This window comes from Eurosta solidaginis, chromosome 2 (assembly GCF_040869045.1).
Source record: "Eurosta solidaginis isolate ZX-2024a chromosome 2, ASM4086904v1, whole genome shotgun sequence".
Taxonomy (NCBI): domain Eukaryota; kingdom Metazoa; phylum Arthropoda; class Insecta; order Diptera; family Tephritidae; genus Eurosta; species Eurosta solidaginis.
In genome coordinates this window covers 96,679,772-96,696,762 of record NC_090320.1, presented here as the reverse complement: position 1 = coordinate 96,696,762, position 16,991 = coordinate 96,679,772, and the positions used below count along the sequence as shown (strand labels likewise).

Sequence of the window (16,991 nt, the reverse complement as noted above, 5' to 3'; positions counted from 1 at the left end):
TAATTATTTTCTAGCTTTTCGTATTATTATTACTTCATGTAAGTATTGTTTTCAATAAAACCGTTTAACTTAACTTTTTTTTTTAAATTATTTTATTTTAATTCAGGAGGGTCTTTAGTTGTTCAATTGTGGAATTTTTAAGCCGAATTTCAAAAGCAACGAATATCTGCATTTCGTTTTAATATTATAGTGAAGTATATAAAAAGAAAGGCTAAAACGTGTGTTAGTTGGTTGCCGGTGTTTGAAGAGATGCATAGGTCAATTTGATTCAAACTTTTCTTGCGCCCGGGGAAAGATATTGGATTCAAATTCCGGCCGAAGCAACAACAAATAATCTTTTTTTTTATTATTATTTAAATTCTGTTTTAAGAATAGCTATTTTTCAACACTTCTTGGGGATGAAATTCACACTATTTTGGTTTTTATATAGAACAACACCACAAGGTGCGGTTTTGGCACCAACATTTTTTTGTGTGCAAGAGTATTTAAAGTGCTACTAGCAAGTTTGGAAAAACATCTTCTCCACACGAGATTATAAAAGTAAGTAATTCAACGGGGTTTTAGGTTCAATTTCTTTTCTACTGCGAAGTAATATTTTGCAGTCACATATTACGATAAAAAGTTCTATTCCATCGAAATCTGTATTATAAAATTCACCCATGTTCTTCTTTCTAAGTCGTTATTAACCTTTTTTTATGAAATTTCCAACGTCTAAGGGAAATCCAAATTTAAAATGAAGGTCATTTAGTCGTGTAAATCTTGTACGTATTTCTTGTTGGAGACGATCGAGAACACTTTTCATAACGCGAGAAATTTCACATTCTGCGGAAGGACCAACATCTCAAGCCGATTCTTACACGTTTTACTATATCAATATCCTATTTTTCACAAAGAGACTTCGCTTTTTCTATTGCTTCTTCACAGAGAGTGTCTCGAATTTCGGATATTTCAGTCGATAATGATTGAAGATCATGATGCGCTTCTCTAAAATTCATCCCCGGATTTTGTAAACTGAGCTACACACGATCAATCCTCCTTAAGATTTCATGCCAGAAATGAACTAATGTTATGAAGCTAAAATTTAGTATATTTGGCAACAGAATTGTAGCTTCGCCTCTGGTGTCACTTGTGGTTTTAGTGTCCTCTGCTAATTGTTGTGAGTGTTCTACTACATTCTCTAGCCCATCGACGATAACGCTAAACGATTGTATTCTTGCGCTTCATCGTGTTTCAGATTTACGTTTGACAGTTTTTGCTAAAGCATTTTTTAATAATTCCCATCGCAACGTTGAACGTGAGAAAAAAAGATGTATCGGTAGCTTAATGTGAAAATGTGCTAAGACAACTTTTACGAATTTTACAGGAGACGAAAAAAAATGAATAACTTTTGAAATAACTTCTTTTTTCAAAACTGAGAATGAGGATACCTTAATTGCAATGCTTTTGAGTGTAGAAGCTTTGAAAAAGATAAATAAAAATCATGTATGCCAACCCAGCAGCTATTTTATGACTTAGCACAATTTCCGCACTCATAACAAATTTTTTCTCCTGACTTGGCACTTTTTACTCAATATGTTTTCTCATCACTCCTCATCTTTAGTGATTGAAATAAAACACTAAAACTATATATTTCACAAAAAATACTGTTTATTTGTCAAGCTATTTCTAACGGTTCTGATCTGGACTCTTTTTCCGGATGGTGTGCAGACAATAATTTATATTTAAATTCAAACAAATGCTGTGCTGTGTCTTATTCCAAAAAGACAACTGCCACATACTTTATCTACAAACTAAATACTAAATATCTTAATCGTTGTCAAGAGAGTAAAGGCTTGAGTGTAATTTTTAACTCCAAACACTATTTTGACTTCGTTGTTTCAAAATTTGTTGCAATGGTTGGGTTCAGCAGACGTAAAACCAGTGACTTTAAGGACCCTATGACGTTGAAGGCACTTTTTATATCCTTGGTCAGAAGTCGTCTCGAATATTGGTCAATAATATGGAATCCTTTCTATGAATATAACTCCTATAAAATTGAGAGAGTTCAAAAATTTTTTACAAAAATTGCTTTACGTATGCTTCACTGGCCAGACGGCCTCCCGTCATATACCAGCAGGTGCAAATTGCTTGGTCTTCAGGCTTTGCATGACAGAACAACTTGAATCTCACTCATGCTTGCCTATAATGTAATAAACGTTATCACGAATTGCTCTGATTTATCTAATTTGTTCATTCCATATATTCCAATGCGTGAAAAAAAATAAAAAAAAATAAATGTAAGGCGCGATAACCTCCGAAGAGATCTAAGGCCGAGCTTCTCTTCCAATTTGCGTCGTGCTCCTCTTGATTTTTCCCTACAAATTGGCCGGACGGGACCTACATGTTTTATGCCGACTCCGAACGGCATCTGCAAGGCAGATGAGTTTTCACTGAGAACTTTTCATGGCAGAAATACACCCGGAGCGCTTGCCAAACACTGCCGAGGGGCGACCCCGCTTAGAAAAATTTTCTTCTAATTGAAAAATCTTATTTCTAAAATTTTGATGTTGCTTTGCCCGGGAGTTGAACCCAGGGCATAAGGTATGATAGGCGGAGCACGCTACCATCACACCACGGTGGCCGCCAATGCGTGATCTTCGGCATAATAAATTATTTATCTAAATAACTAATAAAACGAATTATGCTATGAATGAACCTATAACTAGGACTATACATCTAACAAATCGATTCAGTAGTGTTCTTAATTTTAATAACAACTTATATAAGTTTAAGCTTGAATTGTTTTCTATTTTTAACTAGTCTGTAACAAAGCATGTAGTTATCGACATGTAAGAATTGAAGTAGATTATGGTTAGCGCAAAGCATTTATCAAAGACCAAAAGTATGTCTCAGTTGGGTGAATCCAATTTCCAGCGGTTGTGTAGGCAACCCTCTTAAGGGGTTCCCAGCGCAATATATAGCTTCTCCCATCCAATTGCCAACCTCACCTACCCATGGCGAATTCTGTTTCATTGACAGCCGAGGCTCTGGCGACCCCAAGCTCTTCATGGAACTAGGGAGTGGGGAGGACGGGAAGGCCTACAAGGTTTAATGTGGTCATATAAATCGTTCCCGAGATGGCCGGGCTAGTACCTTAATAGTGCTTTGTTACCGGAACGCACCGGATCTTTATGCGGCAAAGGACCATCAACATCGGCCCAAGCCTTCGGGGAATGTCTTTATCGTTAATACAACAACAACAACAAAGCATGAATTTTTAGACTGAATGAATAAAATAAGTAAATAAAATGCGCGCACAAAGAAATGACTAGTAATTCAGATTGATATTATTGATTGGTTGACTTAGCACATTTTTTTGAACAGTTGACGACTTAGCACATTTAAACATCATTGCAAACAGAACGTAAAAATTAAAAATTAAAGTATTTTTTTCTTGTGATCGATGTATTTTGAATTCAGTTTTAAAACTGCGTTAAAATACAATTTTTCAAAAAAAGTCACAGCACATTTTCACATTAAGCTAACGATATGCTTTCGATTATTCCAGAACCTGTCGCATTTTTAGTATAGAAATTTTTTTCCAGAAATCAGTTATAATAAAAATACAAATTATCCAGGAAGTTCTGCTTTGCGGATCATTTGGCGCCCCCTGTGTGTAGCGCCCGGGGCAAGATGCCCCTCACTACGCCACTGCCTAGTAATCATCGCCTTGTGTAATTTCGCATTTTTCTCTAGTATCAATAACAATCATGATTCAATCACCAGAGGTTTGTTCTCTAAGGGCCGTTTTCTCATCCACCCAATAAAGCTCAACCAACTCACCGGGCAGATAAACTATTCCTCACTTTAACGTCAACTTTAACGATTTTCATTTTCTCATCTGCCCTGTAAATTAAACCTTGCATTTGATGAAGATACGGCAACGTCACATGAAAACTGTAATATTTCGCATAAAAAGTGTACTACTTTTCATGAAAACTGTAATACGTTCACATTAACAGTGTACTACTTTGTTTTGTTGCATACTTTTAAGCTTGACATGATATGCCTTAATTTAAACCTAAGAATAAATTTTAAAGGGCAGATGAGCTGTCGGTAAATTTTTCCGCCCGGTAATTTAAAAAAAACTTGAGCAAACGAAAATACGCTTATAGGCTGGATAAAGTGAGCGCTAAAATTAAAAGTTTTATGAGAAAACGGCCCTTATAATGGCAGAGCATTGGCACTCCAAAATATAAAAATTAGGACGGGTTGCTTTTACGAAGTACGAATGGGGAATAATTCAATCCCCTTTAGCGGAAATTGTAGTAGCAAACTACCTTTAGTAGTGATTCTAATTTTGTAAGTTTCACCAGGTTTGGGGAAAAATTCAGTTTTTGCTAAATATTTTGAGAAATGTTTGGTTGTTTAATGGTGTGTTAAATTTGTACTTATTATTTAAGAATTCATGAGCTTAACGCTGGCTTATAATAATTGAATATTCAATTATTATGTTTTTCTAAGAGAAACTGAAAAAAAGAAAGAAACGTTTACTGGCATATTGCGATGGTACCATTTCGAAAACCGCCACGTAATCATCATCAGGCAATTTCGTAATGTTATCAGAGGTTTCACCGAGATTCGAACCGCGAATCACACGGTGAAATTGCAGTTGCCTTAACCACTAGGCTATCCTGCTTGTATTTGTTTCCTTGCGAAATTCAGTTTATCTCATTTCTACACTAACAACACAATTGAGACATTCTATGTCTATATTAATTTGTGTGTTATGTAGATTTGTTTTTGTAAAGTTTCTTTTTCGTTGCGAATGAGAAGCTTTGTAAACTCGGGCTCAGTTTTACATATTTATGTTTGTTTATTTAATGGTGTGTTCAATTTATACTTATTATTTCATGAGCTTAACACCGGCTTATAATAATTGAATATTAAATTATTATGTTTTTCTAAGAGAAACTGAAAAGAAAGAACGAAACATTTACTGGCATAATGGTTTCGGTCGCTACATCACTCCCCTTCCAAAAGCATCGTCGTCATCTGAAAATGTGAGTCATGCTTATTCTGCTTCTGCTGGAAAATACGCCGGTTTGAATCTGTCTATCGAAACTGTGACTGGTCTTGTTCCTATCAAAATGGTGTACGTCTTTGGATATCTGTTCATTACCGGGTACGGGCCGTCATACGTTGCTTTTAGGGGTGATCGTATTGTGTCATCTCTAAGGAATACAAAACTGCAAACTCGCAAATACTTCGGAACAAACACTGGGGGTTTTCTGTGCTGCGATGTTTTCGTTGGTTTGATTTGTTCAAAATGCTGTCGTAGTTCCTGTACGAAGGTATGAACATCCGTCGAGAATAGCGCTTGGCAGTCGTATCGCCTGTCCATATAACATTTCTGCTACCGAAGCTCCGAGGTCGACTTTCGCTGCCGTCCGCAAGCCTAATAGGACTATAGGTGACACGTCCGTCCAATTCGAGTTGGCTTCGCGACATTTCAATGCCGCTTTTAAGACTCGGTGCCATCTCTCGACCAACACATTTGCCTGGGGGTGGTAATTCGTGGTATGGATGTGTTTGGCTCCCAAGAGTTTCGTTAATTGTTGCAAAAGACTACTCTCGAATTGTCGACCTTGGTCCGTGGTGATATATTTGGGAACACCGAATCTACTTATCCACCCTTTGATTAGAGCAATTATTTGGCTACCGTCTCTGCTGTCATGTCAGTTAAGGGCACGGCCTCGATCCATCTTGAAAATCTGTCGACGCATGTCAATCAGTATGTGTAGTTGTCAATGATGGAAAAGGTCCAACGATGTCAACATTTGTATGTTCGAAGCATCTGTTCGGTACGGCGAAGGTTTCCAGCTCACTCCTCGTATGCCTCCCAACTTTGCACCTTTGACAAGCAGGGCAACTTCGTACTCGAGCACGTATATCGGAATTCAGGCCTTTCCAAACGAAGTTCTTGGATATCAGCTTTACGGTCGACCTTGCTCCTGAATGTGCCAAACCATGTACCGCATTAAAGACTACTTGGCGTAATGGTGCTGGGACGTAAGGTCCCAAGGTCCCGGTCGAGTTGTCGCAAATTATTTCTAAATTCGTACCTGGATGTATGTGTTTAACTAATTTTAGCGAAGTATTCCCATTTCGCAGTTCTCTTAACTCCTCGCTTTTCTTCTTTTCTTTTGTTCCTCTTGAAGTAGACCTAAATCCACGGGCGATGATATCGTAAGTGTTTCTATCCTATCCTATCTATAACCACTGACATGTCTGATGTCCAATGGGAACTGACTAATAAAGTCTGACGAGGTGAGAGCTTTTCCCATTTTTGGTCGAATGCGTGGACCAAAGGTTTATGTCAGTAAATATGATAATAGTCCCTTCTAAAAAATAGCGGAAATGTCGAATTGCCCGGTGTATCGCTAATAGCTTGCGATCGTACGCGCTATATCGTTGTTTCGGTGAACACGTTACAACGCCGCCCCATGGCGAAATCTGAGGCGTCCGTCATTAATGCAATCGTGGCTCCAGCAACAGGATAAGCTATGCGTGCTGCGTTGGCCAATTGCGTCTTCAACTCTTGAATCGCCGTGATTGGTTTCGACGTCCAATTAAGTTTTGTGCGATATTTCTTCTTACAAGGACCCATCATCTTTTGTAACGGTACTTCGGCAGCGGCAGCGTGTGGTAAAAACCGCCTGTAAAAATTTGCCGCCCCAAAAAACTTCGAAGCTCGTGGATTTCTTGTGGCTGCTTACAATGAAGGATGCCCTTAACTTTTCGTGGCAAGGGTGTTATGCCCTTTCGGGTCACCAGATGACCTAAAAACTCTACCTCAGCCTGCGCAATTTGACACTTTTCGATATTTATGAGTATACCCGATTCTCTATAACGTTGAAATAACTGTTGGAGATGTGTTTCGTGTTGTTCAGTAGACGTGGACGCGACTAGTACGTTATCTAAATATGGAAAGGCGAACGGTAAGCCTCTAACGACTTCGTCGTTCGCCGTTTTCGGAATGTCTGATGGATTAGCTGGAATTTGATGGTAGGCTTTTTTGCAATCTATTACAGAAAACACCGTTTGTATGTGACGAACAGGGTAGCTGTCAGGAATGGTATTGGCAGTCAAACGCCTATAGTCTCCGCATGGCCTCCAAGAGCCATTTGACTTCTTGACCATGTGCAAAGGACTTGCCCATTGTCCCTTTGGCCTCTGACATATCCCTCTCTCTAAAAGATACTCAAATCCCTTTTTCACTATCTCAAGCTTTTCGGGCGAAAGCCGTCGTACTTTTTGCGAATATGTGTGCGCATTTTGTCTCTATATAATGCTTATTTGTTGTAGGTTTACATTTCGATCTCTTTGAATCGTCTGCTAAATCGGCGTAAAGCATTACCAGTTTGTGAAAATTATCTGCGCCTCTGAGTGAAGTGGTATTTTGCGGCAGTTTCGTGATTTGGCAAACTGTGCATAGGTCTTTTGATCTATCAAACTTTTATTTTTGACGTCTACTAAAATGTTAAAATAATGCAAACAGTCTGCCCATATGATTGACTGCGAGACATAAGCTACTATGAATACCCAGCTGAATTCTTTGGGCAAGCCTAGGTCAACTGTGAGAAGCTTTCTTCCATACGTGATTATTTGACTATTGTTTGCTGCCACTAACTTCATGGGCGAAGGTTTTTTTTGTTTTTGTTTTTTGGGTATAACTGATATTTCTGCCCCGGTATCAATTAAAAATTTTAAGGCCGTCGTCTTTTCATGAATATAAAGGCGGCATGATTTATGTTCTCCGGTTTAGCCGCTCGAAACGGAGGACTTACTAGTTTTCCGATCTTGGTAGGGCATAAGTACAACGCTGTCGGCACTTCTTTGCCCGATTTCCGAATTTTTGGTGATACCAGCATATATTGTTTGCCGATTCCTGCCGTGGCGCAGATACTGCCCTAGGACTAATCGCGTTGGGCGTGTGGTTTGATCGCTGTGATTGATTTCGTTGGCGCACTCCAGCCGTTCGATTCTGTTTACTAAATCTGACAATGACTTAACTGCAGCCTCTGTCATATCGACTGCGTTCACACTTTGCGTCGGAGTAATGTTCATGATATTTTCTGCTTTTTCTGCCAAAGATTCGACTTCACCCTCTAGCGTTGAAAGAATTTGTTGTACGTGTACTAGCAAACGGCGCAACCATAACGACTTAAGTATCTCCTTGTCCATACGATGATTTGCTAGCACTTTCATTTCGCGAAGCTCTGCTGTTGGTTTCTTTTCGTTGAGTTCACAAGCCCCAAATAACCGTTTGAGACGTGCCTCCTTCGATTCACCAAAATCGTTGATTAATCTTTCTTTTAACAAATCATATTTGCCAGTTTCAGGAGGTGCGGAAATTATATCGTCTGCGTGTGAAAGAATTGCTGAGTCTACTTCGGCGATGACAGTATAGAATTTCGTTGCATCTGCCGTAATGCCAGCTCGTGCGAACTGCGCCTCTGCTTGTGCAAACCAAAGTCTAGTATCAGGTTTCCAAAACGGCGGTGGCTTGACGGAGAGTCGTGCAGGGTGTGGCAAAGCGATTTCATCTTGAAATTCCTTCTGTTTTTCGTTAGGCATTTTGTATTCTTTTACGGGGTCACCAGTTGTAGTGTATCGTGAACCAATATGAAGTTATACACTACTTTATTGAACAAAGGATAAATTCTGAGTGGACGTTTTTCTGTCCAATTCAAATTACAAATGACAATTACAAGAGAAAGTGTCAAAACAGTAATGCCAACTGATTTCTAATTAATGAGGTTGCCATCTGTCAATAAACATAAAATGTGCGGTTTCGGTCGCTACATATGTAAAACTGAGCCCGAGTTTACAAAGCTTCTCATGCGCCACGAAAATGAAACTTTACAAAAACAAATCTACATAACACAGAAATTAATATAGAGACAGAATGTCTCAGTTGTGTTGTTAGTGTAGAAAGGAGATAAACTGAATTAAGCAAGGAAAGAAATACAAACCACTAGGCTATCCTGCTTGTTTCACCGTGTGATTCGCGGTTCGAATCTCGGTGAAACCTTTGATAGAATTACGAAATTGCCTGATGATGATTACGTGGCGGTTTTCGAAATGGTACCAACGCAATATGCCAGTAAATGTTTCTTTCTTTTTTTTCAGTTTCTCTTAGAAAAACATAATAATTGAATATTCAATTATTATAAGCCGGTTTTAAGCTCATGAATTCTTAAATAATAAGTATATTTTGAGAAATATTAAAAAGTTAAATTGCTTTGATCGATCTTCCAGAGTTTGTTTGAAGAACGCCGAATTTCAGAATTTTATTTAAAAATACTCTTATCTCAAAATTTGTTTCAAGAACTCCCTAAATGAGCATAAATTTAATACATTCTGACATAAGATAGGGCGTTTGTGAAAAACGTCCTGAGAGTAGGCGTTCTTCAACCTATTTCTAATATAGGGCGTTTTTGAGACAAATCCTGAAATGGGGAGTTGTCGAAAAATATTTTTAGGTAGGGCGATTTCGAGCCGCCAGTCGACATAGCGTCTTCACTCAGCAGTCGCAATGAGGTCACAAACAAATAAAAATGGCTGATTGTCTCAGAACTTTACAGTCTGACCTTGAAAGAAGACCAAATTCACGTGCTGTCTTGTTACACAGTAATTATTTACCTATTTATTCTGAAACTTCGAAAAGCTCTTTTCTGTTTAAGTATTTGTAACAACCTAAGAACTCAATAAATTATGAGTCAAAGGTTATCATTATATTTTATACTTTATTCATCAACGAGATGTTCACTGTTTGAATGTCTACAACCAACTAACTACTCTCTCATTCAGCCTGTATGGTATGGCTCTCGTTCTCATTGTCAGTTCTCCACAGTATTCATGTAATTGTTCCGGATAAACCGTTAATTTGGAATACTCTGAATATGTTCGTTGGATAGTACGTCAGGTGGTCCAACTGATTCAGGTAACTATAAAAATATTCCAGATATAAAAACGATTCCATAAATACGTACATATGTAAATAGAGACGAATATACCGAACATAAGAAATGAATAAGTTAACACACTCAACGAGTAAAATATTTCATCATGGTATTTATAATATTTCTAATGCTATTATTAAATTAGTCGATGTTCCTGTCCAGTTTTTGACGTTCAACGATGAATTTAAATTTCGATTTAGGTTTCGTATGTTCGTAGGTTTAGTTTTCATACAAATTTCATTTGCTCAACCGCACGAATAGATCCAGGTTTATTCAATAAATTTACTATAGAATCGAAAAAAGTAATACTAAGCAATTATGCAGTTCAGCCCATTGTAAATTGTTTGCCTCCTATTTCTATTACTAAAATTTTTCTTACATTTTCGAAGAAAAAACACAGTTAATGGATGTCAATTCGGTTTGGGAGCAAGATGGCTGCAATTGTCAAACATTTTGTCAGTCGAGCAAAACCTCTTGTGATTTAGTCATGTATAAAATTTACCTTTCTTTTCTTTTTTATTCCTAGGTTCCGAAATGCATGACTCTGGAAAAATAACTGTTTGCGGAGAGAGTAACGTTAGCTCATACCGCCATTTAATTGGATTTTGCCCACAGCGAAGCATTTTCATACCCTACATGACCTGTGCAGAGCATTTCCTTTTTTTTTCTCAGGTATATATAGAAAAGAAATATTGCGAACATTGTTTATATTTATTTATGTTATTCTACATCCTTAAAAGTCGCACAAAATGCAGTGTAGCTTTTGCAAATTTGGCGGAGGTTCAAATGCCGGTATGGGTTGCATGGAAACCTAATTTGGGAAATTGGTATATTTTAGAAATGTTTATTTTATTGCTAACTTATGTTAAATACTTATATTTCTCACTCCTACAATTGTTCTCCCCTCCATTTTCTCCCATTTCCGTTCCCACTAATAAAAGGATGTGGTCCTTCCTTTCTTTAAAATCTATTCTTATACCTCACCTTCTTCCTTTAACTATCTATTTTCCTCTTCTGTCCCCTCTCCCTCGCGTCTTCCTTCTCCCCTCCATCTGGTTCAGCTTTTCATTTCCCTCCTCCGCGCCACTACCTCCTTCCTGTCCTTTTCAACCTAGTTGTCCTTTCACCTATTTTTCCTCATACCGCTCAATTTACCACTCTCTCTATCCCTCTCCCACACTAACCATAAATACGATTTTTTGAAACAGGCCGATCCCTGACCCAAGTATTCCAATATTAATTTAGCAAAAAGTACATCGCATCGTATATTTTATCGAACAAGTCTCCCTGGCTTATTATGGGGAGAAAAGGCATCACAAATAATAACCAAGGCAAAATGCTACCAAAAAACCACATTTCAAGGGAATTACGTCATCAATAATTCTTTTTAAAGATCGGTATCTGACCGCTTCCCGGAAAAAATATAGATTCGAACTTAGCGCTGCCCTGCAAAACTCGTTGGATCATGTGGTCCACTTGTGTCATGCTGGAGTACTTACCATTATACTCCACTGTAATGCAGCAATGGACCAACTCATGTTTCTACACGAACGTATTGTAAGCCGATCATTGATCGTTTTTAACGATTGTAATCACTACCCGATGTTTATTGGAATGGGTTGCCATGCAGGAAGTACTCGCGATGCATGCATGGAGTACTCGCGATTTTTGCAGGGTGCTTGTGCATTAGCGTGGGTCGATTTATATGGACGAAATTTAACCGATATCGCGCCATAGATTTTTCGATAGGATTTGGGCTCAGGAAAAAAGTTCCCCTACGCATACCCAAAAAATAAATTTCGAGCCTGCGAAATTTAATTTTTTTGACTTTTTTTCGACCTTGATATTTAAGTTTTTTTTATGACCTACTAAAACAATTTTCATAGAAAAATCGATGGCGCGATATCGGTTAATAAATCGGCCCAGTCTATTGTGCATGAATGTGTATCGCTGTCAGAGAATTTGTATTTGAAAACACATTCACCCCTATTGCGAGTTTTTACTGAAATTAGATAATCGACTGTTGAGCTATTATCTACTGCCGATGCTACTGCGGTTGTCGATCTCTCGCTCATTTGTCGACTGTGAACTCTTTTCAATCGATTGTCTTTCCACAGCCATGTTGCAGTCGTTGAAGTGTTGAAATCGAAAACAAAGTGCAAAATAATGGACAAATCAGGGGCCTAGTATCAAAGGGGGTAATCTCCACTCTTTGACAAAGTTTAGTTGAACACATTTAACTGTTCATTTTTCGGAAAAAGCGCCAAACCATGTGCGGAATATCGACGCGATCTTTCCAGTGCACAATGGTCTTGCGACCGGGGTTTGCTGGCCAAAAGTCATTTTCTAAAGCATCCGATATCAATTTTTTTTTTATACCCTCACAAAAATAATACTTCAGACTAAGAAAGTGCATACTTAGTTTTTTCTTTAAATATTTGGCAGTAAAGCTGTCAAATTTCGCATCTCGAAAAAAAAATTTAATAGTTCCTTTTAAGCTTCCTTGTATTTAAAAGTTTAATAATTCCTCGGATAGTACATATATTTAAAAAAAGTGAATGGAGGTCAATAAAGAAGGTAAGTGTTTGCGATTAGATAAAAAATAAAATCCCTTTCAAAAAGGGCTCTAATTTTGATGATAATACTCCTAGTTAAGGAGGCTATAAAAAAGTGCCCTTTTTCTTAGAAAACTTCCACGTGCATGTTTCCGTGATTTTCGATGTTTGGAAAGAAGTAGTGAAAAATGATAAGAAAAAAAACGCTGTTTTCAACTTTCTGTTAAAAAACATAATTAAAGAAAGTACAACTGAAGGATATGACAGATATCTGAAGGAAAAATCAAGACTAATATGCCTGCAAATGAGTGAAAGATGGGAAAATGTTATAGAAAGTCCGACAATTTTTTGAGGAAAAACGCCGAATGGCTTCAAACGGAAGCTATAATAAAAAAACCTCTTTAACCCCCATATCAAAAATAGGCCGCAAACCACTTGTTTTCAATGAAAAATCAGACCGATCGCAAAGAAGACAGGCTGCGAAGCTAGCAGCAAGTCAAGAAAACAACCTAGGTTTAATGTTTCGTGCTACTTCCACGGCAGTTTGTCAAAATCCCACAAATGTTTCCAAACTCAGAAAAGTTGTTGAAAATAAATTTAACGAAAGATCTATTCCGATGTCTGGAAATGAAGCCTTTGCTTTCATTTTAGACAATAACCACACGAAGGAGCAGTATATGAATACGCGCTTGGAAAATAATAGGCGAAATTCTTACATTCTACCATATGAAGAGATTTTAAACAAAAAACGCTAGTGCCGACCGGCGATAATCACTGTAACCGAAAATTATGCAAAAGTTTCGTAACACATGTTAATAAGGCATACAACCGAAAGAATTGTTGAGTTACAAAAGGACGTAATCCTTGCAACCATGGAGTCCAAAAAAGAAGAATTTTTAGTTGCTGATTTAACTATCAGTTACGGCTTTGATAGTAGCACGGGCCCTTCTCTTTTTAAACAGAACTTTCCGTCCTCATCAATATCATCGCAATTGAACACTTCGCCCCTTGCTACCACGTTTACACCTTTATGTTTAAAAGATGGCGCTGGAAACATTTTATGGTGCAATCGAACACCACAATCCACTAGATTCTGCCGACCACTCAAACTAGAATATATAAAAGAAACAAGAGAGGTTATCTTGAATGAAGATAAAAATATTAAAAAATAAATCGAAGAAATGGAATCTCTCCTAATTACAACAGATGCTCAGAAAAAACTCCAAATAAATTGCAAATTTTATTTGACAGCAATTGAGGGAAAAGTTTTAAATATATTAACGGAAACCAAGTCAACTCAAACTTGTCCGATATGCAGTGCAACTCCAAAAGACTAAATAACAGGCCCCTCGTCAGATAAGTTCACAGCGAATCCCGGCAGTTTACGATATGGAATAAGTCCTTTGCATTGCTGGATAAGGTTTTTTGAATTCGTTGGTCATCTTAGTTATAAAAAGATGTAAAAAAGTGGCAAATTCGCTATGAAGCAGATAAGCGCATAGTTGAAGAAAACAAAAAGAAAATTCAAGACTTGTTTTGGGAAAATCTTGGACTGCATGTTGATAAACCAAGAGTTGGAGGGTTTGGAAATAAAAACGACGGGAATACATCACGACGCGCTTTTTTGAATAATGAAATATTTGCAGAAATCACTGGTATTGACAAAGAGCTTATATATAATTTACACATAATACTGACAGACTTAACAATTTTGAGCTTTTATGTTTCCGAACAGCAGAAATCATGTATCAAAAATATCCTTCGGTCCCGATAACAGCTACCGTACACAAAGTTCTTATTCATTCGAAACATATTATTAAAACCATGATACTTCCAATTGCATATTTTGGGGAAGATGCATCAGAGAGTAGACACAAACTTTATAAATTCGACAAGCTGCTCCATGCTCGCAGAAACAGCAGAGTTAATAACCTTGGGGAGGTATTTTGCAGAGCCTTGGATACGTCAGACCCACTGATTTCGAGCGTAAGTCTTTCCAGACGGATAAAAAAAGGCACGTATGGAACTTCCAGCAGAAGTAAGATCCTTGCTGAGCAGTGCGGATTGCTATTTGCCAAGTAATGAAGACGAGCAAGACGAAGAGGGCGCGATCTAGAGAATTTCGATATCGATCCAAGCTTCAATGCACTTTTATATAGCTTAAAGTTAGAAAATGAGATATAGAAACTCATTTAAAATGTTACAGCATTATTTTTATTACTATAACTACTATTTTTCTATTGTAATATGTTTGTAGTTTTGAATAAATTAAAGCAATATTGTGCAAATATAATCCAAATACAAATAATCTCGAAATTTATGTCTAACCAAACAAGTTTTATTTGATTGAAGCACATCTGATAATATTTAATTTTTTCATAATTTACACAATCTTTTTCAATAAAAGTAGTATGATCTCAAAACTGAGTATTTGAACTTTTCAAAACTGTATAAGACAGTGTTATTATTGTTACTAGGAAACGAATGGCTGTACTTAAAATGACTTAAGTTAATAGTTAACATAAAACAGGTTGGTTCCTTTTATCGTTCTATGTTCTTTGAAAATAACCTGTAAATTAAACAAAAATATTTCGAATCACACTAATATAGTTGGGTGAAAGATGAAATTCTGACATTCTGATATTCGTGATCAGACTTCGAAAACCCTGGCTTTATAAAAAATTTTGAATAAAACGGATATTGTTTGTCTACACAAACAAAGTAGTATGCCGGTTCGACCTCACGGCAACTCGAAAAAATGAAAAGAAGGAAATGAAACAAAGGAATTAATAACAATATAATATAAAAAATGTTTAGGTTTATTGAAGAAGAAGAAACCGCATATACGAAGATATATGCGGGTGAAAAATCGAATTTAAAATGAAGGATATTAATAGCAATAGATATTACAAGTTATAAGGTTTAATATTACCGAAAAGAACGTATTTTACCTTAGCTTCGAAATGCTGCTATGGAACACTGTCTCAACGGCTGTCGTAAGTAGAAGACTATACCTTTGCAGTCGAGCGCAGAGTTAACGAACCCTAACTTCGAAAGAGAACCACCGGTAGATTTCCAACCACAGTGCAGCTTTGGGGCGAACAGCTGTGAATGAAGAAACACCAGTGGTTCCCAACTATTGAAGGCGTTTGGCTTCAACAGATATATTAATAAAATTGGTGGCCATTTTGAATTTTAAAATTCTGACATAAGATTCGAAATTAAAAACCTCGAAATCGCATGTATACCAATTTTCAAAACAATCGGATAAAGCCTCGAGTTTTGGCCAGCAAACAGTGCTCGCCAGACCATAGTGCAGTGGCAGGCTATTCTTACTTGCTTCCTGATATGGTATTCGATAACATTGAAAAGGATATAAGGAATATAGAAGTTAAAACGCAGCCACAAACGTATTTGAAGTTATTTTCAAAAATCGTTACAGTTATTCATCTTGGGAGAGATTGCAGCGTATCTTACTGGAAGGAAACTATCTCAGGTGCCTTTAAGCCTACCAGAACATGACATTCTTCTTTCAAAAACACGAAGCGGTTTTTGCTGAAGAGGTGCAAAACTGGAAACATCAGCGGTGAATTGCATTGCAAGAACGATTTGAAAAACTTCAAAAATGTCTTGAAGAAGGGACGCACCCTTCATATGATTGTTCCTGAAATGGGAGAAACCTGTTTGCAACAGGTCAATTTACTTAAACTTAGCGATATTGATCAACTTATTACAAAACACTTTGGTGACACTTGGTGATCTCTAGAAGAACTTAAACTTTATATAGCTGTTCTACCTGATGAAATGTATGGGCTAGCTGAACAAGAAATAAACTCTATATTACCAGTATCAGAAGCATACAAAGAAGCATGTTGCAAATTTATCGCGGAACTTTCTTCTATACTAGTATAATAAAATACTCTGTTACATGTTTTAAATTACATCATTCTCACTCCTACATATATGAATATTGTATTGCATTGAATTCATGAATTCAATACAATATTAGCTATTATGTTTATAGTATTTTCAATCGAAACGTTTCAATCTCAAAACCTGCAATATCCAGGTGTCAGTATCAAACACGTCATCCTACATACCTTTTTCCTTATTTATCCAAAAACTGTTGAGAATTTAGGTGGTTTTACTATATAATTCGATGTAGACTACCACATTCTTGCAATAGAAATAATTTTTGTTATGATATTCGAGATAATAAATGCCTAAAGTTCTTGCGCTTTACTCGAAACTGAAAATGGTGAGATGTTAGCCCCCTGAAATATCAGAAACTTGAATGAAAATTTAAAAAATTTGTAAATAATGGTAATAAACAATGACATCTAAATTGCTGATAATGATAAATTAAAGGCAGCTTGTACGACTAATTAATTCATTTGAATTCCCAAAACAAATAAATTCAGTTAAAAAG

At 37.0% G+C, this 16,991-nt stretch overlaps 1 protein-coding gene across 4 annotated transcripts in view; it reads left to right on the top strand.

Annotated features, from left to right (window-relative positions):
* Positions 1-16,991, top strand: part of Eato (Engulfment ABC Transporter in the ovary) — an 854,933-nt gene that overhangs the window by 151,270 nt on the left and 686,672 nt on the right. For 3 of the 4 annotated variants that reach the window (XM_067766015.1, XM_067766012.1, XM_067766014.1), the window contains exon 9: positions 10,534-10,679. The exons of the other annotated variant lie outside the window; for it this stretch is intronic. In XM_067766015.1, the coding sequence (XP_067622116.1) occupies positions 10,534-10,679 (146 nt within the window). The remainder of the gene's footprint in view (positions 1-10,533; positions 10,680-16,991) is intronic. 4 annotated transcript variants of the gene reach the window in all.